Source organism: Cotesia typhae, unplaced genomic scaffold (genome assembly GCF_013202065.1).
Source record: "Cotesia typhae breed Kobodo isofemale line unplaced genomic scaffold, CoteBio_Ctyphae contig_4, whole genome shotgun sequence".
Lineage (NCBI taxonomy): Eukaryota > Metazoa > Arthropoda > Insecta > Hymenoptera > Braconidae > Cotesia > Cotesia typhae.
Window position 1 is genome coordinate 9,898,307 of NW_027423748.1, and position 27,895 is coordinate 9,926,201.

The 27,895-nt window shown below is 33.8% G+C and overlaps 1 protein-coding gene across 4 annotated transcripts in view; it reads right to left on the reverse strand.

Moving 5' to 3' along the window:
- The window catches only part of Lar (tyrosine-protein phosphatase Lar), a 179,121-nt gene that overhangs the window by 18,936 nt on the left and 132,290 nt on the right, over nucleotides 1-27,895 (reverse strand). For 3 of the 4 annotated variants that reach the window (XM_074243099.1, XM_074243100.1, XM_074243101.1), the window contains 8 exons: nucleotides 15,294-15,476; nucleotides 6,588-6,698; nucleotides 6,220-6,495; nucleotides 5,793-6,077; nucleotides 4,202-4,302; nucleotides 3,604-3,933; nucleotides 3,133-3,283; nucleotides 1,650-1,946 (listed from right to left, as the gene is read on the reverse strand). In XM_074243099.1, coding sequence (XP_074099200.1) covers nucleotides 1,650-1,946; nucleotides 3,133-3,283; nucleotides 3,604-3,933; nucleotides 4,202-4,302; nucleotides 5,793-6,077; nucleotides 6,220-6,495; nucleotides 6,588-6,698; nucleotides 15,294-15,476 — 1,734 coding nt within the window. The remainder of the gene's footprint in view (nucleotides 1-1,649; nucleotides 1,947-3,132; nucleotides 3,284-3,603; nucleotides 3,934-4,201; nucleotides 4,303-5,792; nucleotides 6,078-6,219; nucleotides 6,496-6,587; nucleotides 6,699-15,293; nucleotides 15,477-27,895) is intronic. The other variant, XM_074243102.1, reaches the window with a different exon arrangement.

Genomic DNA, 27,895 nt, shown 5'->3' on the forward strand with positions numbered 1-27,895 from the left:
TTGTTTAAATAAAAGTAAATACGGTATTTGTTTTGTTAATTTATGTTGTTAATTCTAATTTTAATTAACGGTTTAAATGAACAAACAAAATAATGTAAATAATAATAATAATAATAATAATAATAATAATAAAAAAATAACAAAAAGGACGACGGCACGACACAAAGAGAGATAACGCTCTATGAGCCACCTGCAAAAATTATTAAGAACCAGGTCTAGGTTTGTCTCTCGTTTGGCGGACAAAAATAATTATTATAACTAATAATTTATAATAAGATTAATTGTAATTAAATATATGGTAATTAAATGTATTAATCAGCATCTGTAAAATAATCCGTAGGTCTCTGGTTCGAACCTGGAAAAAAATCTGGATGCATACCATAGGGACGAGGCTGTAAAAATTAATTTTAGAAAAATAATAATCATGACAATAATTAAAATAATTAAATAAAATCCGCGGATAAACCTCGTCCTCGTGGTTTCATTACAACGCAAGCATTCCAACTTAAAAAAATTAAACAAATAAATTACACCGCATTTTAGTTTTTTTTTTTTTTTAATCCAAGGAACCAAGGTGTCTTTTTTTAATTACCTAGTTCCCGTGGTTTTAGTTTTAATTATTTATTTAGTTTTTGTTAATTATTACGCGTCAGCATTCCAAAAATATAAAATCCAGCCAAAATATCAGGCCGACTTATTTCGCTCCCGACTTTCGATTCGGGAATAAAATAACGTGCAATAATTGATTTTGCGTATCAAATAATATTAAAAATAATAATAACAAAACTAATTAATTTAAAATTCTCCAATTTCACGAAAAAAATAATTAAACTCAACAATAAAATATTTAAAAATCGAGCATTCGTTAAATTTTCAGTGTGCGCGGCTAAAAAAAATAAAATAAATAAACGAAATGAAATAAAAAACTAAAATAATAATCATAATAATAAATTTGATCAATACGAAGTTTTGTATTTCAACGTTTGGATGGATATATAAACCGAAAGAGTGTATATTTCTGTATGTACACGCAATTTATTTTGAATTTGAAGAATTAATTAAAAAAAAAAAAAATGTGTGTGTATATAAGGTTATTGGAGTATTGGGAAAATACAGGACCTCTGAAAATACTGTTAATCTTTTTTTTTTTTTTTTTTTCAATTTTTTTAAATCCAAAGTTTTTTTTTTTTTCTATATTTAGGTTCCAATTTTTCGTAAGTCGATTTTTTGTTAGGCCCCGAAGTTAATAAATTGAATAAATTTATAAAAATTGCGATGTATTTACAAAACCAAAGTCCGAAAGCAATATGGCGGGCTTTTATATTTTTGGTTAACGTTTGGTTACAACTTCGCCTTATTTTTTACTCGCTGGTATCAAAGAATCTAATTATTAAATTTTTTTTAGCTAGTAAATTTTGATTTGATCTTTAAAAATAAAATTTTACACCTTTTTTTTATATAATTTAAATTTCAAAAATTTTAAGACCTTAAAAAGTTTAATTTTGTACCAAAAAAATATTTTTGACGTAAAAATAGTAAAAATTAATGGAGTCTTTGGTCCCACGAGTGAACTTTAACAGCCTACCACCATGAACATTAATAATATCAAGTAGAATACATTTTTTTCGTTGAATATCACAGATACATACCGTCCTCATCAGTTTTGACAGTGATAGGGTAACTCGGCGGTCCGTCACCAACGCTGGTGCCCGCGACAACCCAAATTCTGTAGGCGGTCCATTTTTTCAACTCGTCCAGAACAAACTCGGTGCTGTTAAGCTTGATGACCCTGGCCTCTGAATCAGAGCGCCCGGTCTCGACGACTTGTAGTTTGTAGTACGCGATCCGTCCGTTACTGCTTTCGGTCGGCGGCGGCTTCCATGAGACTTTAATAGCGGTCGTGCTGATGGCGTGGCCGGTGATATTCCGAGGCGGAGCCCCGGGTACTGTATAACACTCATTTGTAGGAGGGAAAAAGTACAAAAAAAAAATATTGTGTAGACATTAAGTACCACATACGGCCAATCCATACCTTTTTTATCTCTTTCTGTATCCGATACGTAATACGTGATACAACAATCAATCATCAATCAGTTAAGATTATTGAGCCAGATTATTTATCAAATAAATAATGCGGTTCAATACAAATTTAAATTATTATACGATTAATTATTTTTTATTTTTACTATTTACAATGGATTGCAATGTGGGACGAAAAATCATCACGAACAAAAATATAAATCATAATAAAATAAATCTTAATATTAATAATTATTATCAGATTAGTAAGCAAAGGCTAAAATCCTTAAACAATCGAAAGTTACTTGATTAATATTTTATCATTACGTACAATATATTGTATACCCTGAGAAATATATTAAAATATATATAAATATATATTTATGGATATAATATATATAAAAGTATCTTAAGGCTCCGTTAAGATATAAAAGAGCACTTTCAGTACATTAAAAATGTATCGAAGTGAACGAGTAAACTAAACTTAAGAACTCACTTAAATAATAGATTATCAAGAATGAAAATAGAGGTGCTCAAAATGCACACATATATCGATGCAGTACTTAGTGCAATTTATAATAATAATAATAATAATAATAATAATAATAATAATAATATATACTTTAATAATAATAATAGATAATAAATATGTATAATAATAATAATAATTAAATAGTAGCATCCAAAAATGGCATTATTATATTTTGCAATGCATGCAACCATTCTCACTCTCCCACACTTGTCGCCTCAAAGTCCAACTTTACCGGCTTAATAAAACTCGCGGCCGCGGAATTACTATAATTGACTTTAATATTTTTGTAACTAGCTTACTGGCGGGAGCTTCTACCGATTTGTTGTTAGAGTTTATAATGTTAACTATCTAGTCGGTTTTTAGTTTAGTCTAGTCCTACCTGCTGCCACTACTCGCTACCGCATCATCAGAGTATTTTAGATAGTTATTGACGCGACAGAGCTAGAAGTAATACTAGAGTAATACGCTATAATAGTATAGATAGTGGAGGGTACTCTGATGATGGTTAAGTAGAATGTTGGTACAAGTTAAGTGTGGCCACTCCTCGCTGCTTGAGAGTATTTGGTATCGGATTTGCTTACCGTACTGTTTGGTGCGAACTTCGTATGGGACGGTGGTTGCACCCTCCCCGCGCTGGCTCCGGGCCGCTAGCCACACATAGTACAGGGTGTTCGGGTACAGACCGGTTAGAGTGTAGTTTTCCGTAACTCCGATTCTGCGGTGGTGTTTTTCCTGAAGTTTCAAGATAAGTTTTCGTTTTTATTTTTGTTAGAAATTTTTTTTTCTTTAAAATTGTATAATTAAAAAAGTACAGAGCAATTTAACAAGTCATTTTTTAATAAAGCAAAATTTTAATTATTTATATTTTACAAGTCACATAGTGACTGCAAAATTGCTAGTTTAAATTAAAGAGAAAAATTTTTGATTCAAAAAAATTACTTCAAAAAATAAGTAAAATTTTATTTTTTGAATAAATTTTCTCCAAAAATTTATTTTTCAAAAAAATCCCTCCGAATTTTGAACAGAGCAGTAATAAAAAAAAGGTTAAGTACCTGAGCATAAGTATCGTTCCAGTATAGCTCATAGCTGAGAATATTTTCAGCACTATGAGCGGGTTTGCTCCACTGAAGCGTGACCGAGTTTTCCCCGACATCAACAACGGAAAGATTTTCCGGCTGACTCGGCACCCCTTGCTGTGTCTTTATTTGTATTGGCTGGCTCAGTGGACCAGGACCTACGCTCGTCAACGCTTGCACACGGATCGTGTACATTGTATGGGGCGTAAGATCCGATACAGTGGTCAGCTGATTGTTGTCCACGACCCGGGACTGCCAGGAGGCCATCGGCTGGTTCGGGTCCGTCGTGTAGTACACTTTATAGCCCTGTTGGTAATGCAATCGGTTATTTATTGCCCTCTTAAGCTCCGTCATCATCATCATCAATAACAACTCCGACAAATTACGGATAAATTTTCCTTTTACTTAGCAATAATAATAATAATAATAACAACAACAACCATAAATTTTGTTAATCGTTCGTTCATTTAAAAGGTTAGATGCACTTAAAATTTTTCTTTCTTATTAATTATAAAATCTCTTAAAAAAATTCGCTAATTTTTCAATTAAAAAAAAAAAAAAAAAAAAAAATTACCGTGACTTGGCCGTTTGGCGTCTCTGGCTCGTCCCACTGTATCACCATAGTACTAGAGCTCAGCGGTCGAACCTGGACTTTGCGTGGAGCTGAACCAGGTCCTAGAAAAAGAGGGAGCAAAAATTTAATGAAAGTGGAGATTTGTCCGATTCATTCATTAAATTATAAGCTTTTATCTCTTGAAATCAGTAATACAATTCATCTAAAAGATAATAATCATAATAATAATAATAATAATAATGCAGAATCTGATAGATGAATGTGTAAATAGCGATACGAGTCACGCACTATTGCGTGAGTGCACTTCTCAGAAAAGTATCTAGCGAAAGAGGTGCAGAGAAGTCTTATGCTAAGTGATGACACAAACGATCTATGGTGATTAGTGATGAAAAAAAAAAAAAAAAAAAAAAAAAAAAAACTACGTGTGTTTGGTGCGTAATTACGTAATTGCATTAGAAAACGAGCAAATTTAAATAATTAAAAAGAATAAATCATTTTTATTTTAATTTTATTATTTAATTCAAACAAAAGTCGAGAAAATACGGTGTTACTACTGGCACTCTTAGTACTTTGTTAAACTTACTGGAACCTCCATTTGTTGATTCCGCTAGAGAGAAAATTATGGTTTAGTATTCATTCGTTTTTGATATATTTTTTTTGTTTTATACTTTGTCTCGACTCAACACACGGAGAAAACACGTTTTTTTTTTAATTTATTTTATTTGAATAAATGAATAAATAAATCAACAAAATAATCTGGTGGTAATTAATTGGATTTTGTTGGTTAATGAAGGCTAATGATAATGAACAATGATCGGCCAATGAACAATGGGCGGCTATGTTTTCTCCATGTCTGATGAAATGAACATGATTTACTAAAACTAGATCACTATACAGAAAATGTACATAAAAAAAAAAATTATCAATTAATTTTTTGAACTTTCGTTCTATTTTTTTCGGTGATAAAAAAAATTAATGTACATACTGCAGACTATTTTTTGCCATAATTGCTCAAAGAATTTAATTTCAAAGACAAAAAAGTAAAATTTTTATTTTTTCACAAAAAAATTGAATTAATTTTATTTAATTTAAAATAATTGAACTTTCTGAGCAAGAACAACAAAAATTATCAGGGTGAAATAAAATAAATCCTTGTAACTTACACATGTGACAAAAGTGTCCGTGGAGGACGCATGAAAAGAAAAACGTAAACCCTCAAAACAATGTTGCTCATGATAATAATAATAATAATCATAATTAACTTAATTTAAAATGAATATTATGATTAATCAATAATCAGAGAAAAATCAGACATGCAATAAATGAATAATGATTAAGACGAATCACTGAAATGAGTAATGAACTTTTTACATGTTAGTGATGATAATCAATCGCATTAATTACAATAGTATTGTATAGCGGTTCGCTGTATGTATATGTATATATCTATATAAAAAGTAATTAATCGGTGAAATAATAATTACAACTGGAATAGTTATTCCATTTTACCGTGTAGCGGTACGGCTTGAAATGTAATGGAGGTTAAAGTGATTAATGATTAACAGATAATAAACTAAAGTAAAATACTGACTCGTTTCGCCGGTGGTGACGTACACGGGGTGACTCCGGGGACCTCGTCCAATCACATTAACAGCAATTACGTACAACTCGTAGTCTGTGTACGGACTGAGACTTCTTACGTGGTAATACATTGTCGTAATTCCGGATGTCTCTGCGAAAGCTTGGTTCGCATTTTTCGGCTTGTGCTGGATTACGTAGTATTGCAATTCGTCTGGTCTTTTGTAGGACCAGGTTAGTTTTACGGATGTTGCTGTTATTTCGGATACTTGGACGTTTTCGGGTGCTCCGGGTAAAGCTGCGTTATTTAAAATTAAAAAATTTTAAATATCAATTTAGCTTTAACGGGATTAAATTTTAATTATTTCGATCAATTCTTCGCATAAAAAAATATATTATTAAAAGAAATTGAAGGAAAAGTGAATAAATAAAAGACTTACATTGAACTTTGACCATTGAAGAAGCTTCAATGAGACCAAGATCACTGGCAGCGATGCAGGTGTAATTTGCGGACTCTTTTATTTCCGTAAGATACAGTACGTTTTTTCCAATCGGCAATTTATCTTCGGGCGTCATTTCCGTGGAAGGTTCCTTCCGCCATTTAACGTAAGGCATCGGAGAACCCACCGCGACGCACGTCAAGTTCAAAGAAGCACCCATCATCACTTCGCTGACAGACGGAGGTGGGATGGAAAAACTCGGTGGTAAACGTCTCACTGTGAATGGTTTCATTATTAATATTTCCAAGACACCTATCCAATAATTAGCTATTTTTTTCTACAAAAAAAAAAAAAAAAAAAAAGTTTACCTCTAACGTAAAGCTGAATAGCCTCAGAATACTCAGTACCAACAGTATTATTAGCCACACACTCGTACTGACCCTGATCATCGACCTCAGATTCTTCAATTTGCAGAGCGCCTGTAGAATAATTAAATTAAAAAGTCAATCAACGTAGTGGCGCTTAAATTAAACTTGTCGAAAGCAGCTTTTATTAGTAACAATAGAGTAATAGTGTTAATGCGACTAGTGCACCCATTCCCCCCTCTCTTCTCCGTACAACCAACCACTGTAATTATAATAACAATAACAATATTCTCTTCAATAATGGTGTTGCTTATACCAGTCACTTTTATAAGGCTAATAGAGTTCTAGTAAAATGCATCAAGTATATTGTACAATGTATAATACCAAAACATGTAATGCAAAACGAGTAAGACGGCGAATGCAACAACTCGAAGAATAAGAAGGACAGGCAAGAATAAGGAGCAGGAGCTAGATGAAGAGGAGGAGTATTCGTGCTTAAACCATCAACATTTAGCACGATAGCTCAACCAGCTGATGAACTGGCTGTTGGAAAGCGTGTGATTATCTCAGTCCACGTCACTCCTTTAATATAATTCAGTTTAGACGGACTTGCCCCTTGCCCCTTTCTTCTTCCATGTCCGCTGAATTATTTGCCAGGCGAGCGACAGACAGACTCAACCTAAAACAAACACACGAGGAGTTGCCCGGTTAGGGTTGAGGGTGCAACCACGTAGCCAGTCAGCTAACCAAAGTATACAGCCAACTCCAGCGGCAATGTTTTTAAAGGCTGACACTCTGCAATACGCCCACATACTCTGCTACACCGTCGATAAAACACGCAATTTAAACCAACGTCATCCCACCCAGTGCAATACCGCCTGCTCGCTCCCCGTCCCTTCCTCTCCCCTCGAACCTTTGCGTCTCTTCTGCCTCTGCCTCCTGTCTACCATCATTTCAACCGAAAACAACCCTGATCCCACTCATTAATCATTCAATAGACATCACCAGTACTATCGAATTTTACACATCCCTCATCGATTTATCCTATCACTGCTTTCACTCTGACTACTGTGAATTTATTTACGACCTAACCGTACCTAAAAACGAAAACAGTTTCACTCAAAAATAGATACCAGGGTCATTTATCTTCCTGGATTGCTGATGCTTTATTTTTCCATGAATTACAACCCCGCCAGACTTTTTATTTTTTTATTTTTGTGATACTGAATCCAAGATTTGAATTAATTACGAAAAAAAGCGCGTCGCTAATCCGCGGTTTGTATTCATCGGTTCATTCACGGTCTGTTCGCGGGCTGCCTGGACTTGTGAGCCGGATTTTAAAAAGGGAGAAGCGGAGAAGGGCATAGGAGGTGGTTCGAGTGGAGAAAACACTCCATCACGGGGGAGGCCAAGTGGGTCGGTATCGCCGTGATCGGAATACATAATCGCGCCTCATCTACAATTTCCCGTGAGGTCGGCGCTCGTAAGATATATACTCTATACTCCATACTCTAGATATGGTAAGTGAACTCTGTACATGGACACGTGCATGCATGGAGGGTGTACATAATAGCGAAGGGAATAGGGGATGCCCACGATCATGAGACGTACTTTCCGAACGACGTCCACGTGTTTTGAAATTTTCTAGTGAATTTTAACAACCGCAGTGACAATCAGGAACACCCGTTAGCTCGGTTATGTTTTTATTGACTCGTTTTTTTTTTTTTTTTTTTTTCATCGCTTTTTATTGCTCTTTTAGGTATCGGTTTGATGGTTTTATTTTTTTTTTGAAATATTTTTACGCACACATGATTCAGTGGTTAACTTTTTACTACCAGATTTTGTAGCTTATAATCACGATATCTCTGGAAGGAATTGATCAATTGGCTGAAAAATTTATCAAGACTTCAAAAATATTTTATCAAAATCTAAAAAATTTTTAACTACTTCACAATTATTATAACTTAAAAAAAAAATACTATGATTATTTTAAAGAAAATTACACCTCCACCTTTAATTCGTGATTCCGCCGTAAAAAGGCGAGATACGAAAAAATGTCTAAAAAAACCTTTTTTATTTTTAGAGGATTCAATTTTCTACAGAAAAGCTTTCTTATTATTTTTTCGTATCTCCAATACTCAACTTGGAATTTCAATTTAAAATTTCTCAGAGCTATTAATTGAAATTTCACTCTCTTGAAATTTTAAAAACTTCACGCAAAGAAAAAAAAATTAATATCTAAAAAGACATTGAAAAAAATGTAATATTTACATTGCATAACAATAACAGTAACCATTAGTTGGGCAAACATTTTACAAAATAAATAAATCCATTTATAAAAAAGGAATTTATCGAAGTGAAATCAATAATCGACAGATGATAAGAATTTTTCGCAACATTCCTCCGAATATTATCACGTGAAAATGTCTACATTTACGTATTTATATACACACTACCAGGAGCGTAAGATTTTCACATTTTCCTGGCAAGAGATCTTATACATATATATTAAAACGTAAACATACCAACGCAGATACAGGTACATATATTTGCCAACCAATATTGAAATATCTTTTCTCATATTTAGTATTACGACGGTAAACACGAAACATATACAAGAAATATGTAGTACCCTCTAGGCTTCTTTCTGCTTTTCTTCCATTCGTATATATTTCTCTTCCATATAATATTTTCCATCTAACATTTCATATTACATTACAAACTCCATCGCCTCGATACTCTATGTACGATACTGTATATGTATCCTGTGTTCTCCTCGATGTTTACTTCTTTATGCACTCTTCTCTCTCTCTCCCTCTACACATATATACACAAATATGTATAATAATAATACTTGTACTCATACAGTTGATAGTGTTTGTGTGCATAAAATACTTGTACGTTTGTCGCAGTGTCAAGTAAACTATGCATAAAAATACTTGGGCTTGTATGTATGCCTGCTAAATTTTCAAAAGGTATAACCTTCCGCTGAATCGAATCATCGTACCTTCCCAACTCTTTCATCCGCGGTTCTCGGGATTACTCAAAAATACATCAACTCTAAAAATATTCAATCTTTGCATTTAAATAATACATTAAAAATATAAATTAACATTCTATTTATTTTTTGTTTTTAAATAATATAAATTTTGTGATTCAATTAAAGCTAAGCTTGAACTCAACTCAATCGAAATCTCTGCATTGGGATTAATAATTAAATGATACTGCTTGCAACATAACATTGATTTCGAGATTATTGGATAATAACAATAGAATTTATAATCGCAATCGCGCATTATTCAAAATCAGATTTACGTATTAGCATTAGCTTAGTATAGTGTATATAACGGGAGCTCTCCTTAAACTATTAGCGTATAAATTCTAAAATTACGATGTTGAACGCTTAATTCATTTTCTTTTTTTATTTTGAATTAATTTGATTTGAGAAAAATATTTTTTTCAAGATAAAAATTTTTTTTAAGTTCTTAAATAATTTTTTTATCAAAAAAATAATCACATTAATCAATTCGATCATTTACATTTTCAACAAAAAAATGAGACTACTGTCTCTGTAATTGATAAAAAATGTTCCAACAAGTGTTGTCGGCATAGCCGCATGATAATAATATGTATCTTTTGTAATACTAACTCAGTCCTCGCCCCAAGAAAAAACCAAAAAAAAAAATAAATAAAACACGGGTAATCAGATCCAGCTGATAAAAAAATAATAAACCGAGGGATTAACCCAGTCCATTAGCGCCCTGAGGAACTTATCTCTCTTTGTATTTAATCGGGGGAGAAAATAAAACTGATGACACACAAAAAATATGCTAACGCAGCGCCCGAAAGAAGAAGGGGGGAAATGTCAATAAACATCTCCTAAATAAAACCCAACGGGTAGATTTATATTAGAGGGTGAGTTCTCTGTCATAGCTTTCGGAAAGTTTTATAAAGCGATGAAAAATGTGCCGTAAATCGATTATCACCGACTCTCTTCTTTATCATGTCCCTTAATCAATACATTTTTGAAATAACAATACTGCGGTGTGTCTCAAGAATGAAATGACTAATGACTTGACGATTTAAGCGCCGGATTATTCATTGGCCAGCGATTCGGTCCCTATTACACTTCTCGCAGCTAACCGGGTTAAGGATACAAATAGCTGATAATGTCTCAAGTCTCGAGAAAAATTCATTCTCATTCCCTTTGACAGCTCTGTATTTGAGATAAGAAAACTGCTTTTTCATCGTCTGCAGCTCGAGTACTGTTCAAAAGTCCCACTAAATTCTATCTTGTATTTTTGCTATGACGAGCCATAGTCATATGAATTTTTTTTATTTAATCATCATTTTTGAAAAAACTCATACCAAAATTTTCAATAAAATTTTTTTATTTATTGGAAAATATCACATTGATAAAAAAAATTGACTTGATTCTAAAAAAAAATTTTTTTATCCAAAAGAATTATGAAAAAAAAAAATTTTTTGTTGCTTAATTTAAGACAGAAAATTTTTCAAACTATTTATTATGCATAAATGTGTTAAGTGCTACACAAATCCCAAGTTTTTAGTACTTAAAAGTATCAAAGAAGCTCTGAATCTTTAAAGGTAACAAAAGTGACCGTTTATTATAAAATGTCGGGGAAAATTTATCCTTAATTCTCGGGCAGTGGAGTGAAAACACTGGTCGCAGCTCGCCATAATCATATACTGCAATTATTAAATAATATTTCATCCAGTTGAAGCAGTTCGGTGATAAAAGGTTCTCGAGTCGTAAAATTTGAGTCCATTACGTATACGGCAGAGCCTAACTCGAGAACAACAATACCGAGTTCGAGCGTGATAATAACCAGGAGAATAGTTGAGCACCTGCGGGACCTGGAATTCCTGGGGCAGGATCCGCCGTCTGAGGAAAAGGCTCTTTAAAAGCTCTCTCTTTTACTCTTTACGCCTCTGGTATACAGTATAGAGTATACTTTAGTATCCCTGGTGTACTTTCAACCCCTTGTCCGTTCCCACCTCAACTTCCAGGCTGACGCATCGAGAGCGAGCTTCTATTCCCTTCAAGGCTCTCAGAGACCATTAGACGCCTTCACCCTCGCCGTCCCAGTCCGGGAAGAGAAGCTTGACTCACGACGTACGCTCTACGTTATACTCTTCTTCTCAACGGGGGAACTTGAGTAACTCTTACTCTTACTACATCTACACCAAAGACCTGACCCGGGAATAGAAAGAAGACCCGCGTCGGTTACTTGATACACTCATTCCATTCCACGCTCCTGATACGCCTTTTGTCTAGTTATAGTGCAGAACGCCATTTCAGAAGGACAGAACCCACAAGCTGGAGGCTCAAGCCGGGTGGTAGCTAAATAATGTGCTTGAAGTTTACCCACTAAAAGTTTCAAAGGATAAAAAATAGTTATGAATTAAACATATACTTTATCGGAAAAGAGAACAAAGTTTTTGATAAAATGTCGGGTGTAATTATTTTTTATATAAAAATACGGCTTGATTTTTGGTTTTTCCAAAAATATTACTCAGTATTGTAACGACAAAAAAATATTATAAAAATGCTAATTTATATTATTAAAAGAATAAGAAAAATTTAGTGTTATTGTAAAGGACTTGACTTTTCAAAAATTTAATAAGAATTTTTTTATTATTTTAAAATTTATTTTTTTGGATAAAGTAAATTTTTTATTAGTGTAAAAAAAAAAAATATTAAGCTCGCATAAAAATGACTAAAAATTTTAAAAGCGAAAATATTTATTTATCTCCAATATATAATGTGTAATAAATGTATTTTATTTATTATTCTCGGACGATAGCACCCCAGAGAAAATAAAGAAGAGCTTCTCAGTATACGAGTGAAAGATGGACCTTAGGGAGATGGAGCTCAGGCAGATGTTGAGGCGCCAGACGTAGACGTTTTTCAAAATTTTAACGAAACTTACGTTTGATGGTAGCTGAAAATATTCAAGCGAAGACTCAAGATGGGTGCAGCATGAAGAAGTAAGAGCACACCTGTTATATTTTACACTTTTATTCTCATGCACATTGTTGCGTACCTAGCACACGTACGCTAGACGCCATTTTTCACTTTTTATTTTTTCGTAACACATTACATTAGATATTTTATAGGACAGGGGACATGGAGACGAGGGAAGGAAAGAATAAAGAAGAAGGAAAAGAGAACAAAGGGTGTTTATGAATATCGAAGGGGGTCAGGTCGAAGACACGCAAAAGGAGTTAGAGCTGCGTGAGATGCTTGTCAACCATTGCGCTCAACATTTACTACTCCCGAGTTATGACTTCTAGATTGCCTCCAGCTCTGAATTATGGTGAGTTTAATTTTTTAGTGTTTTTTTTACTAGTTTTAGTTTACTCACGTTATCAGTTGTCGGCTGGCGATCTCAGTTTTAGCTCGTCAACTCTCATTTCGCTGCATTTTTTTTTTTTTTTTTTTTTTTTTTTTTTTCGAAAGAAAATTTAGCTTTGTTCTTGTTCTCATTCCACTTGACCTGAACCGATCGATCTGAATTGCGTGGGTCATATATCCGGGCATGTCCTCGGGAATCTTTTTACAGAGATGTAATTCTTTTTGGCGAACGCAGGCTCAAATATAGGGTTTTATTTCCGGTGGAGTGGACCACCAAAGCATTTCTTTACGACAAACTCAGAAATTGCTACTGTCCGTTACGAGTTGCCTGGGGAAGGATAAAAATTACTGGAGCTAGTAACTCGGGATATACTGCTTACTTCATTTTTTCTTGTAATACCGGAACTTTGACCTCCAAACTTTCGATTTAGTCGTTTGTATTGACGATTCAAAATTTTTTTACACTTAAAAAAAATTAATCAAGTATTAAAAATACTAGTTAGTGCTTTTGAATTATATTAGCTTAATTTTAACTTTAAATCCCTTGAAAATCGATTAAAAACTACCCAAATAAATCTACTAACAGTTTAATTGCAATAAATGACTCTCTGTCGAAAATAAAACCCGGCAATGTGTTTCAGCGAATAATAATCTTGATATAGGTACTACTTGTGTATGATTATTGGGATAGGAGTGCATAATTATGGTAGTATGATTTACCAATAGTCAAATACTAATAATGAAACGGCAGAAGATCGTAAATAAATTACGAATTGGATAGCAAAGCCGATGAATATTTATTAGTTAGGAAAATATCCGGGGAATTAGCATTTCACTGTTGAATAAATGGGATTTAAGTGCAAAATCTGTTGTTTCATATAAACCAGACAATTAAAATAAACGAAAACGAGAACGAGAGCACACATTATCAAAAAAACGAAACTATTTAATTCCCTTTTGCTAAATAAATAAAACCGATCTATAAATATGTTTAATTAGTTTGTTCTGATAATTATCTTACGGACCATCGACTACAAGTATGGCTACGGACTTTTGGAGAAGTAAACTCTTACATTATATCCAATTAGTTGCCTCGCTGGCGCTCTAAGTACCAACCGAGCCACTTGATTGTTCAATCAACCGCGGCAGATATTCAACAGACTCGATTGTTCGTACAAGTTAAGTACGTTTTAGTTTACAATTCGCTCCTTTGATTAATGTCGATTCTCGATTAAAATCGAGGAGCATTTTTATATGAAAAACTAGTATGAATATTTTTACAGCCACTTTTGATAACATCGTCAGTACACATATACAATATTTATATTTTTTTTTATTATCATATGCTGATGGAGCACACTTGATATAGTTAATGCAAAGAGTGTAGAGGACACTTTACTTGGTAGTTTAACAGAAGGCAGTTATAGAGAGTATGTGAAGTGGGTGGTGAGACATGAATTGCGTTAAACAAGATAGATATGTTGGATGTTGTTGTACGTCCCATATCGCGTGACCACTCGATCATCGCCGTTCTTGTTCGCCTCATGACAGTGACTTACGCTCCCAGTAAATATAATAAGCAAAAAAATTATTTATATACAGATCACTTTTTCGAATCGCGTTCAGACACTTTTATTGTTCGTCGCTTTTGCTCTCTTTCGCTCTGTTATGCACTTTAAGATATTAAATTTTATCAAATTACAGTGGTTGGATATCTATCTATCCTGTGTAAAGACAGAATAGGTCGTTTTATTTTTTTTTTTAATTTATTTCATAATTTTTTTTCTGTAAAAAAAACCTTCTCTAAAATTAAAAACAAAAAAAATTTTGTTTTTATGCTTGAAAAATTTTTTTTCGGGATTTTTTTTTACTATCATCTTTTTAGATACAAAAGAAAGTAGATTGAAGAAAAAAGTTTCAAAAAATTAATTTTTTTTTTGAGTAAAATACTGCAATTTGAATTTTAGTCATTTTTTCGAGAAGGGTAGAAGTAAAAATGTCATTTTTTTTTTGAAATTCTTTCCTACATTCTACTTTCTGTACAATTAAACAAAGGGCTAAGAGAAAAATTTTTTTTTAATACCACGCAAAATCAGTTTTCGAGGTGATAGTACTTTTACCGATTCATGCTTGTGATATTAAAATTTTATGAATACTTTGGCGTGGAATTTTTATGGATACTATTTGGAAAAAAATTTTTTTTATTGAACTATCAACAAGAGAAGGCTTTTAGTGACTTTTTTGTGCTACGATAGGTATTTTTTACAATTTAATGCCCAAAATAATATTACTACAGAATAATTGAAATAAATCATAAAATATGAACTTACCAGAGTCTAGGACAGAATATCGATGATTTGACGTGTTGATAGGGACCATATCGCGAATCCAGGAAATTATAGGAGGTGGCGAGCCGATGGCTGTGCAAGATAGCACTGCGTTGTGCCCCATCTCGACAACTTTGGTTGTGGGGGACTGAGTGATAACTGGGAACCCCACTGGGACGTTGTCCGCTGCAACATATAATAAACAGAAACACAATTATTCACGATTGTATTAACTCTTGGCATAAATCTACCATTTTTCACGGTCCGGAAATGGAAAAGCCTTTTCAGGATGTTTATAAAAATAGAAACATAAAAACAGGAGGTAAAATAAAAAATAAATGATTAAAATAAAAGGAGGGAAGAAAGAAGATAAAAATTAAAGTGTACGGTCTGCGCCCAGAAAATTTAGTCCATCGGAAGAAAACTTTTCATCCGTTTATTTTTCTATTAGCATTCGGGGCAGAAAGTTTTAAACTTTTTGTTTGGTTTTATTATTCTCGAAAAATGCCACCGAGGATTACTGGATATATATATATATATATATATATATATATATATATATATATATATATATATATATATATATATATATATATATATATATATGGGTGTGTGTATTATTCCCAAAGGAGTAAGTACTCTGCAGATGAAGGACAGAAAACTAGTGTCCCGGTCTCGGGTTTCGGTCTGACCATATTATGCAGGATACTACTGCCGGTACGTAACCCCCTGTGGAAATATTTATTATTTTAAATGCTTCTACAACGACTTACTGCATTTTATACATTTAATACAAGATATTTCAATTAAATAACACATTTACTTTATTTACCAGTAACAAACTTTCTCGGGATCAGTCTTCGGAGGTTTAATAATAAAGTTTAACGTTAAATTAATTGTAAAAATTATTTCTCGGTAAAAAAAAATTTATTACAAAAATTTAATGCACAAAAATTTATAATTTACCCCCAAAAACGCCGGAATTTATTATTGTTTAGTAACTTTTCTGTTACACCGATGATTTGATGCCAATTACATCACCGGATAACAACTCAACAATAGAAATTGCCAGCATACCCCAAGATCCTGCTATTCAAGTTGCCTAAAGCAAACTCAGCGTCAAAAGCTCTATACAAAAACTTTGACAATACAGTTATTGTCCATATCTCCACATGTAGCTACCTCAAGATCTCTTTTTATTTTTTTTCTCTTCTCATTCTTTCTTTACTCTCACGTCTTTCGTCCTGGCTGTGACATTTTTCTTAACGATATCTAGACACTAACATTTTGTACCGACAATTGGGCTTTTTGGAGTTTTCCACACAAACAGTGTAATTGCCAAAAATCCTTTGATCGTGAACCATTATTATTATCTTCTTAAAAAAATTTTTACAAGCCTTTCATAAGAAATGTCAATATTTTAAAATTATCGTAAATTACTTAAGAAAAAAAAAAAAATTATTTTTACGAAAAAAATGACTAGAGATTATTCGTCAAAGTCTTGATGTCAAAGTACCCCAATGAATATTCCGTGAACGGATTGTAAACTCGTACGAATTCGGTGTGAGCTGAGAATTAATAGCAATTTACAGAACAGAATAATAATTTAATTCGGGCAATGATTTACAACTTTGTTCGGAACTCGGTTCCTCATATTCAATAGACCGGTATGTGTGTTTGCATGAGAATATTCTTGGGTCGGAAGTCACGTCTACGATACGCACTTTACCGTGAAGAGGATCTAAAAACTTCTCGAGGGATGCAGATGTGTCACGCGAGAAACTCATCCGAGGGGACTTTATCCGCAAGTATGAAGGACACGATTGTTTGACTTCCGCCTAAGTCTTACATTCATATATCTTCTTCCATACATACACTTACCTTTCCTCATCTTTACAGATAACTATGTATATACGCAAACCGAGGAATACACAGTTCTATTGATATTTCAGAGTAAATTTCAGATCTTCTCCCAACATTTATGACTCCGACGTGCTTCGAATATTGTAATTTTTTAAGTCATTACTATTCCTATTATATTTTTTCTTAAGTTTTTCCATCACGCTAAGAATATTAATTTTCTCAGCGCTCTTGCTTTTATTTTACAAACCATTTTTATTTTATTTTATGCATGTACATTTTGTCAAAAGAAAAAAGTACCCTTTACAATTTAAAGCGCTGAGCCTTTATTTAATAACTTCCCTACTGTGCAGAAAAAAAAATTCTCTATAATAATGTTTCATACTTTTCAATTACTTTCTTTTATATTTTCATGAATTGAAATATATATGCAGTTTAGTAATATCATGACCTTTTATGTTTTTCATTAAAATTATCATGATGAAAAAAATTTTTTTTTCTCTTCTATTATTTAATATTCCTTTTTTTAAAATAATAATTTAATAAATAATTAAATTAACTCCGACGTCATATCGCTGGGTCATTTATAAAATAAATTTCTCCTGGGTAATTTACATTATTTGTCATAAAAACATCACTTAATTAAAAAATGACAGAAATTATTTTTCACGGAATGAAATTTCACACGGAAAAATTGATATTAAGTTGAGAAAAAAAGGGAAGAAAAATTTTTCATTGTTTATTTTTTTTTATTCAATGCTTGAAATTAAAAACTAGTTCGGCTATGTTAATATAGAATTAAAAATTTTCAAGTCTATTAAATTCTTTTATAAAAATTCAAGTTATTTTTAAATTTAACCATCAATTAATTATTTTGACGGTGATATTTTTTTATAACAATAAAATTCAATTAAATATATTTAAAAAAAATTTCATTAATATAATTTAATCTTTCAATAAATAAAAATTGACATTATTGTTTTTAATATTCACAATAAATCAAAAATTAAAATACTAATAATTATTAATTCAATGAAATAAAAACATTACTGTTAAATTAATAAAAATTTCATTAAATTCACTCAACTAAAAATATTTCAGACTTTTTACAAATGAATTAAATTGAAAATTTCATTAAAACATAAATTTTACATTAAATTAAAATTGACATTATTACCTCTAATATTCTTAATAAATTAAAAAATAAAAAATTTAATAAATAAATTCGACCGTCGGGTAAATTGCTTAATTGAAAGCTCTCAGACTTATCGAATAAAAAATTAAATACTAATATTGTCAAATAAAAAATTGCTACAATGAAAACAAAAATAAAAATTTTTCACCTTTATTTTAAAACAAAAACCGAAACTGTCAACATAATAAAACAAACAGTACAAACGTTATTTCGGGTGAATGTTATTACATGTATCGATCGGGAAAATAAACTAATTAAAGCCTAAAGCAAACATTTACTTGAGTATTCCAAGTAGTAACCAATATATCCAATTCATTTACATTAAGGGATAAATTTTAGCACGCAGCTCTTTGATGAAAAATCTTTTTGCCTCTACAGCCAATATTTGCGCGTTTGTTTGTCATCCTACAAACTTATTAATCTCCAAATTTAGCTCTTACTCCATAATTATAATTATAATTATCGTAATTATTATTTAAACAACAAGTATCTCGAGAGTTCACTGACAAAAAATGATTTAATTAAAAAAGAAAAAATAAAAATCGAACAAACAAACCGGCAAACTTTTAAATTTCGTGTTTGCCTTTCGAAGGAAACTCGTGTGTAAACGCAGGTAATGATTTGTAAGCAACCCAGAGAATTACCAAGACAAATTAAACCCAAGTATTTATTTTTATAAATTTTATTTCTTCTTTGAGAAAAGGAAAAAAAAAAAAAAAACGCTCAAAAAATATTTCAGATAAATTTGTCGTTGTTTACCGCTTGGAAAATTATTGTTCCTGTGATTTGAAGCGTAGAATAAACATTTAAGCACTTTATGATGGAAAATATATATAGCAAATGTTATATATATTCTACAGAGGGGTAAAACTGGGCACAATGCATTCGGGTGTCTGTTAATTCCTCACCCATAAACCCATTAGTCCATTAGTTAATTGATCCAAAATACCGCAGTCGAGGTGAATGCGCTACAATGTTTGCTGCTACGATTTCATATAGATATGTATAATAATAAATATATTTATTACCCATTTATATATATATATATATATATATATATATATATATATATATACATATGTAGAAACAAACAATAGGGTACGACTCATACTCCTTTAAATACTAACACAAACGCATCTGCTTGCTAATGGACGTTGGTTATTTTGATTTCATTTGTTCTGTTTTTGTTTTCGCACATATGTAGTTCAGTATTTATGATTAAATTGATAACTTATGTACTGACAAAAAACTAAAAGCGCCATTCAGTGACACCGATATGGACAGGAAAAATTTTAAGACAAAAAAAAAGAATTAGTTACAGTATAATAGTAAATAGTAAATAAAAGTTAGAGGTCCGAAAAAAATTATTTTAAATTTTTTAAACTGAGAAATGAATTGAAAAAATTATCAAAATTAGGCAAGTAATTTATTAAATAAAGATGATTGAACTTGGAAAATAATTTATGGCATTTAAAAAAAAAATTTTCCACATTAATTTTCAACAAAAACAATTTATTAAATTTTCCAAAAGTACTTAACAATTATTGTCCCAAGAAAATTCTCCACCCACGAAGCAAGTACAGCAGCATTCATTACTTCAAGTGCATGAGTGTATTAAAATATCAAAATAAAAATTGTCGGGTCAGAGAGTTTCGAAAAAGAAAATCAGTCACCTTAGAATTTAATCATCAGCGTGGGAGTTTTAAAAGCCCGACTTCGATATGTGAAAGGTGACTCTTTGATACAAAGCCAGCTTTCACACTTTCGCCATTATTATTATTATTATTTAAATATGGAACGCTTGGGTGCACAGCTCTCCATAATACTCCACTAAGTTCTTCTTACATTTTCATTTTTTCCCATCACATCATCATCATAATCATGAGTCATGAATAATAAAAAGAATCGAATCTCCGACGCTTTAAACAATTCTCTTTTTATTTTTTATTTTAATTCATATTCTATTCTATTCCATTCTGCTCTCAGCAAAGAACTCTGGCCTGAGGCCCGCTGTCGCATGCACTCGAGCGCGATCGAATCGCGAGCCTTTGACTGAAGGGGTGCCTCCCTCCCCCGGGTAGTCCTTTGAAGCTCAGGGATGAGCTTTGGCGTGCAATGTTGATTTCGGACATTTCCCTCGGAATTCGATTCTCGCAGATGACTGTTTGGCTTACATTTTTCCACATATCGATTATTAGATATTCACTGAAGCTCCCTTCTATTGGGTAGAATTGGGTATACTACATACACCTACACCTTCTACTGCTATCTTCTTCTTCTTCTTCTTCTTCTACCCAGAACATAACGATCAAGGATGTGAGTTTTAGTTGATGCCAACATAACGATTCCCGGTCCCTTTATTTCCGTTCGGGCACTCACTACGACCATACGTTTTATTCCTCTTCTATTCTCCCTTATCCATTTTTCTGTTTTCGGGTGGTCCCTTGTGGGCGGCCAGACATTAGCCGACATTCCTCAAGTCCCCTACGACCCTCCGAACTTTTATTCATCTCAGGGCTCAGATGATGATGCCGACATTCTTGACATTCCTGTTTAGTTCGACCTTTTGATCACCGCATTCCTCTGACACCTCCCCCCGTAAAAAACACACCTCGGGTGAGATTCGGCTCGTAAAAACCCAAATTTTGGGATTGCATCCTCTAAATATCATAAACTTTTATGGTTTTTTTATTTTTCGCCTAGGGCTCCACCCGGGAGATTAATTCTCGCATTATCGAATGCCTGTTCAGGTGGAAAATCTAATCCAATAAATAATAAAAATTTTCTGAATAATAATTTGAATTTTCATCACAGTATACAGTAAAAAAGCTTAAGCTTAAAGTATGTAAATATGAGGAATGGTAATAATAGAAAAGGCTGATTCAAAAATTTCATTAACACCTACATATCACACATAACTCGCCGGAGATGTCGGTGTCCATACTCGGGAAATTGCATCGAGGTATTAAATCCACAAACTCGTAACTGAAACCCGGACAACGATACAATGAACAGGACAGGGTGGTCTGTTCCCTGTTCTCTGAATTCTGGACCAGTCTACTAGCTGCCAGCGCTGACAATTGCCAGTTAATGTTGCCGAGAAAGTTCCAATCGACTCTCGGCTTTCCCCGGGATTAAAAATTAACCCGGTGGACCGTGGAAAGCCCCGGGGATCAAAAACTATTTGCTTTATTTTACCCTTCAACATTTACACCCGTATTTATAAATGAAATTTTGATTTTTCTTTCACCATTGTCGCTAAGTGCTGCCTGCATTTTATGGTAATTGGATTATCAAACTATGTTTATTATCGTCGTTGCTATTTTTGGTCTTTGTAAAGAACTCTCATTAATTTTTTATGAATTTAATACAAAAATTATTGTTTTAATAATTTAATACGAGCAGTCTGCAATTATTTTTAAAACAAATTTAATCAAAATTATCAGAACAAACTTTTCAAAAAATTGAAATAATATCGCCTAAAAAATATTTAAAACCATCAAAAGACACCAGTTCAGTTGCTATTTGGTTAATTATACATATACATAAAAAAATCAATAACCGTCAATTTTTACACAAAAAAAAAAAAAAAAAAAAAAAAGGATTGAAATTAAACTCCAAAAGCAAGACACACTTTTCCAATATTAATCTAAAAAAGCTGACGGGTGAGCAAGCATCAAATGTATAATCGTCGAGTCGTATAATTTCATCGACGTCATGTTTGTCTTGCTCCTCTCCGCTATTTCCTACTATCGATGTTCGAGGAACCGTGGCAGGAGTAAGAAATCCACATTTATACCTTCACCTCGACCTATAACTATATCCAAGAAGATAAGTCCGTTTTATGTTGAATTAGTCTTTAGAGTTTTCCTGAACCAGATATGTCATGTTGATCGGTGGGCTGGATTCCACGCACAAATAGATGCACAATGAAATGATGTCTCTCGGATGAAAACTCATATCCATAAACTAAGAGCCGAGATAGTTCGTTTGAGCGCAAGTACAATAAGAATAAGACCATGGGAATAGGAATATCAAGACTGGGAGTTTCAGTTCGAGTAAAAGAGACGGCAAGAGCTGCAGGAGGAGTTTGAGGAGTAAATATTGCTAGAGAGCAGAAAGCAGAGCAACTTCTGACAAAGGAATGTTGATTTATTCTCTTGGTTCTGATTTCCAAGCAGCTCATCCTACTCCACTGGATCCACTGTTTTTTTATAAATTTTTACAGATCTGACTGCTGCTCTAAGTTACGTTCTGTTTGGCTGAACGTCTTACGCTTTTACGTTATAGACAACTCAACCCTTCCCTTCTCTTTCCTCGCCACTTTCTCGTATATCAGGAAATCTATATGTCTTGTGTCTATGTCTATGTGTATAAATAAGCAGAGAAATGTAAAGGCAAAGGGTGCTCTTGGAAGCACTCTTGCGAGCTTGAATAATGTCTGATCTGTAAGTTGAAATAACCGAATACTGCACAGACGGTGAATATAAAATGGAGAAGGAGCTTTAAAATTTTATTATATTGACCTGCTTACTTTTATATTATTTTAAAATAGCTTTAGATAAATGCTCGCCGAAATTTGTGACCCTAGTACGCTGCATTTCAATCTGTCCGACTATACTGGGACTTTTACTCATTTTGTTACAACAACCAAGAACAGAGCTATCTCTGTTAGGTATTATTAATCGCTAAAAGGCAAGATCAATTTTAACCGTATTTATTATTAATCCATCTAAAGTAAGCATGAGTTCGAGTGGCGTTTAATGCAATAACCGCTGTCCCAATTTCTTTCCGAGATCGATTGGTAAAAAATTAGCAAAAGCGGAAAATAGTAATTTTTATTTGGTTGAGTTTATTTTTTTATTTTATTTCTTAAATTTTGTGTAGTCTATTGAACTCGAAATTCAAACAAGGCATAAATATACGCGGCTAGCAATAATAATTACCGTTTTCTCCTACGGCAAAAGTGGCAAGCGATTCTTATCCGCAAGCGGCGTTGTCGTTATGTATACCACGAGGAGTTTCGTTTTATAACGGGGTTATCATTTGATCGCGAGACAACACGATATTCCGGGTAGTGAATACCGCGCAGAAAAAGCATTAGGGGTATTGCATCTAAATGGCGCTTGGAGGACTGAAAAGTGTAATAAATTATGTAGCCCTTCGGTGTAAGAGCAGTTGCCTTTTATTTTTACCGGATGGATATTTTATTGCTGAAAAAACTACGATCAATTTTTTAAAATTAAAATTTTGGCTCAAAAATGAGATAGAAAAAAGTTGATAAGGACTTTTCTTCTAGAAAATTTAATTTTCTACAAAAAAGACCTTCTACAATTTTTCCGTATCTTCAATATCTAATCCACAATTTAAATTCCAAACTTCACCAAGCAATTTTTCAGATCGCCCATTAAAGAATTTTTTTGTCCCAGTTAAACTAAAGTTGGATAATAATCTGGTTCATTGCATCTTGGTCTAAAGACTAGCAAACGTGTCATCGTCGATTCAACGGGGTTGATGTCTACCCGCGTATTTGCATCGTTAGGCTGAAGCCGGTTGTTAAAACCCGGCGTTGGCGCTGAGCTGTCCTGGTGAAAACGGTAAGACATTAGATTCAGCCCGTATCTCGGGGTATAATTTCCAGAGACTTAGCTCTTCTATCCACAACCCACAACCCACCTTATACTTACACCACACCAGCAGTACCGTGGTACTCGTGAGTAGAGCTAGACGAGCTCATCACTAAACCTGACAGGGTGGCATCTACCCTCGGCTCATCACAGCGCCGAAAACTCTTATTGTAACATCCACCCGCGTGCTTTCATCCTCTCTATCTTGAAGGTTTGTTTCTGGGAATATATATACTTACATACATATTACCAAATCTAGTCTCATTCAATGGCGTCTTGCTCAGGAACAGAGCTCTGATAATTAATTTTACGGATCCAGTTTACAAGCGGGCGTGTGCCGCGTAATCAGATTTCCCACTCAAATTGCTGGGGATTGTTGGGTGTCTTGCGAATTATACTAAAATACCATTCTGCGCTACACTCAGCACACATTACACTATCGCTTTCTCAGAATATGACTGTTACTAATTGCAAACTGTTCTTTAAATTAATTTCCAAGAAATCATTATTTTTCTCCAAATAAATCTTTAGCGAGTAACTGAACCTCCCCCCAGCAAACAGTAACAAAAAGCAATAAACTTCCCTGGAGTTATGACAATAACAACCCCGTCGAAATAGTTTCGATTGTTAGTAAAAGAGTTTGCCGTAATTGGAAGGGAATCGAGTTTGTTTGTTTCTTTGTTCTGTTGTCACAGATAGGACAAAATGACAAAGCTTGTCAATGTGAATCAGCAACAAAGTGAGAGTAACAACAACAACCTTTTCACCAGTAAAGACTTACTACTATTACCGGTGGACGGATATTCCGGCGCTGATGCTTTGTGTACGTTAACAGTATTAGCCTGCACTTTACTATACGATAACTTCATTTAATAGTTACGGTCTAATAGGTTTCAACATCAATGATGACGAAACCCGCTTATACCTAAACCAAAATTATAAATTTGCCTCCCCTTTCTCGAGGTTCCTAAACATCAACCTAACCATCATTTAATTCACCCTAAACTCCACAGAAGCTTCGCCCAACATCTAAATCCTACGACAGATCCAGTGAGCGGGTTTTCTCCCGAAGTTCTCTTCCGATCAGCAACAACTTCGACTGAGATACAGCTGCGCCAATTGTTCTGACAAAGTTCCCAGGAAATCTTCTGAACATTTCCAAGTCCAAGTCTCCATTATATCACAAGCATTGTTACTAATTTATCAACCGTAGTTCAGCGTATTGATAATATTCGGGTTTAATAATTCCTTACGCTCTCTGTACCTGGTCTCGAGTTTAGACCCTGTTCCATCAATGTCCGCTGTCAATGTATAAGTTCCCTGCGGAGTAGCTCCGCTCCCCCCCCTCTCCCTTTCCCTTTACACAGACGCAGATCCACCCCAAGAATTATCCAGTAGACTACGGTGATAATCCATCAATTTGGAATGACTGAATGTAACAAGAATCCCCGGTCAACTGTCTCCTGTCCATCCGGAGGTGGGAAACCACAAGCTCCGGTTTCTCTTCAGCGAATTATAGTTGATTTATCCGTTAGGCCGGGTAAATTATCACCTTACCCCGCGATTCCAACGTGAGCCTGCCTGTAGGAAAGCAATACACCAGTGTATCATCCCATAGATCATATGATTCTGTTTCCTGATGCGGTTTGGCATCTCCGTCACGGATATGGGCTCCAACGGGAGAGAGTGAAAGATTTTCAGCGCACATAGTCGCAGGAGTGGTGGTAGTTTGCGTCCAGGTCTCTTACGTTCTTACGTAGATCTGGACGATGCACCTCCTTGGTAAGTGAGCGCTTTTGAAGACAGAGAACGAGGACGGGTCCGGTAGTTGCTTACATTACCATACGAATGGGCTATCGATCCAAGACCTGGAGCCACAGGGCTTCAAGCTACTCTACTTATAGGCACCACCGAGCAGTCTCTGCTAGACTACTCGGTAGTCGTGGCTGCAGTCTCACGATCCAACCCCTTGCAGACCCTGGAAAGGGGACGGAAAAGAGAGAGACTTTTCCGAAATTTATGCATCGCTATCCAGCTCATGTCCAGGACGTTAATCATCGTTATTGGCACTTGCTGGTAACCGGTATGGAAATCTCCTTTTAATTCAAACTAATCCATTTAACTTTTAAATACCCATTATTATCACCGCTGACATCATCAAAACTCTCTGGCTGTCTGGGGAATTTCAAAACCCCAGCATTTTCGTTTGAGATGTCCAATATTTAACGTTCATGCTCGCCCGAGTACCATTCACTATTCTTATGATGTAAAATTTGACGGATTCTCCGGTTTATATCTTTTAGGGACGCAATATGAATCCGTTGAATTTCTGGTTGGGAGTTAAGAAGAAAGAAACCCGTGGCAAGGGAACATGAACGAGGAGATGCTGAGAAGAAAAGTTCCACGCTTTTTATTATATATTTCAGAAGCATTTGTATATAGTATTGCCAAGAGTGAGTGGCTCAATGCATAAAAAGAGCTACTGGATGAATGAATTTCAATGGAACTTTTTCTGCATCTAAATATATATAGATGGAGATTTGAGCTACTTTTGAGTACACTTGTCATGCAGGAAAAGAGATACTGCTTTTGGATTCTAATGCAGAAAGAGGTCAATGCAAGTCATGTGTATTCTTTCAAATTAAGTTCATCCTTGAATTTTGATTATTTATATTTACAATTTTAAAATCACACCATTTTTGGAAAAGTTTCCTAATATATATATTCAAAAATTATAAAAACCACTTTTGATCAAAAAATGATGCACATACATAACAGAAACTTTTTTTAGGACTTATGATTGATCATTAAAGATACATTCTTTCAATACTTGAACAATAATTGGTGAAATTCAAGAAGAACAATCATAATTGCATCTTATAAGCTCAGAAAATTGATACTTTCAGCTTAAGAAAAAAAGCAAATTAAAAACTGTATCCAATGTATCCTAATTGACACTAATCAGGTCCCTGGCATCAAAGATATCAATATCGATAACAGGAAGCTAGTCTTAGCGGATAATTGTCACGAGTGGCTCGAAATGTAGTGTATTACAGGACTTGATTCAAAGTAAATACCAATTACTTGAGGAGTATTTCATTGATAAAGCACGATTGGCTTCACAGGATACCATTTCAATAGCGATACTTGATACTTGATCTTGAGCAAACTACCAAGGGCCCTTAGAGCTGAAGCTCAAGTCAATGTGATCAAGACATCGGCAATGCATTCGGTAGTATCTCACGGCAATAACACCAGTTACCAGCACGGATGGTCCAGATCCACATTCACATCCACCCGATGCAAAATACTCAGATGTAGATAGCTCACAGCGGAAGGGGCAGGACATTAGATTGTGTGTTCATTGATGTTATAGTTTTGATATCTTATAAAAGTAGCTCGTTTTACAGCACACCTTCGGGGATATTGGATAACATTCTGGTATATATGACGCGAAATAATAGTCACTTGCTTTTGTGTGTCCCAGGAAAACGATTTCCGTACACTCGTAAATTTTTTTTCACCTTTTATTGTCACTGTTGGGTAAATCGAATTTCCAGATGACAATCGAAACATTATGCTAAATGTCTCCCGGCATTGTTGTGCTCCACTAAGCAACCTTATTTATTCAGATTAAGATGGAGATGCATATTCAAATTAAAACAAAAACACCCGGGATAAGACGAATTGAAATAATTCAAAAGTTCCTCTCGTATTTTCACTTAAAGTGTTTTCTTTGTTTTAAACTATCGGTTCATTATTGAGCAGTTTATCTTCTTTCTTTATATTATTCCCGTCTATTATTATTATCCATTTCCTGTCTTCTAACGACGTCTCTTAAGACAGCGAACGCCATTTTAATTAATCTTTAAGAATACACCGAGAAGTTTTACGATAAACTCGGGGAAACCCGAGTAATCGTG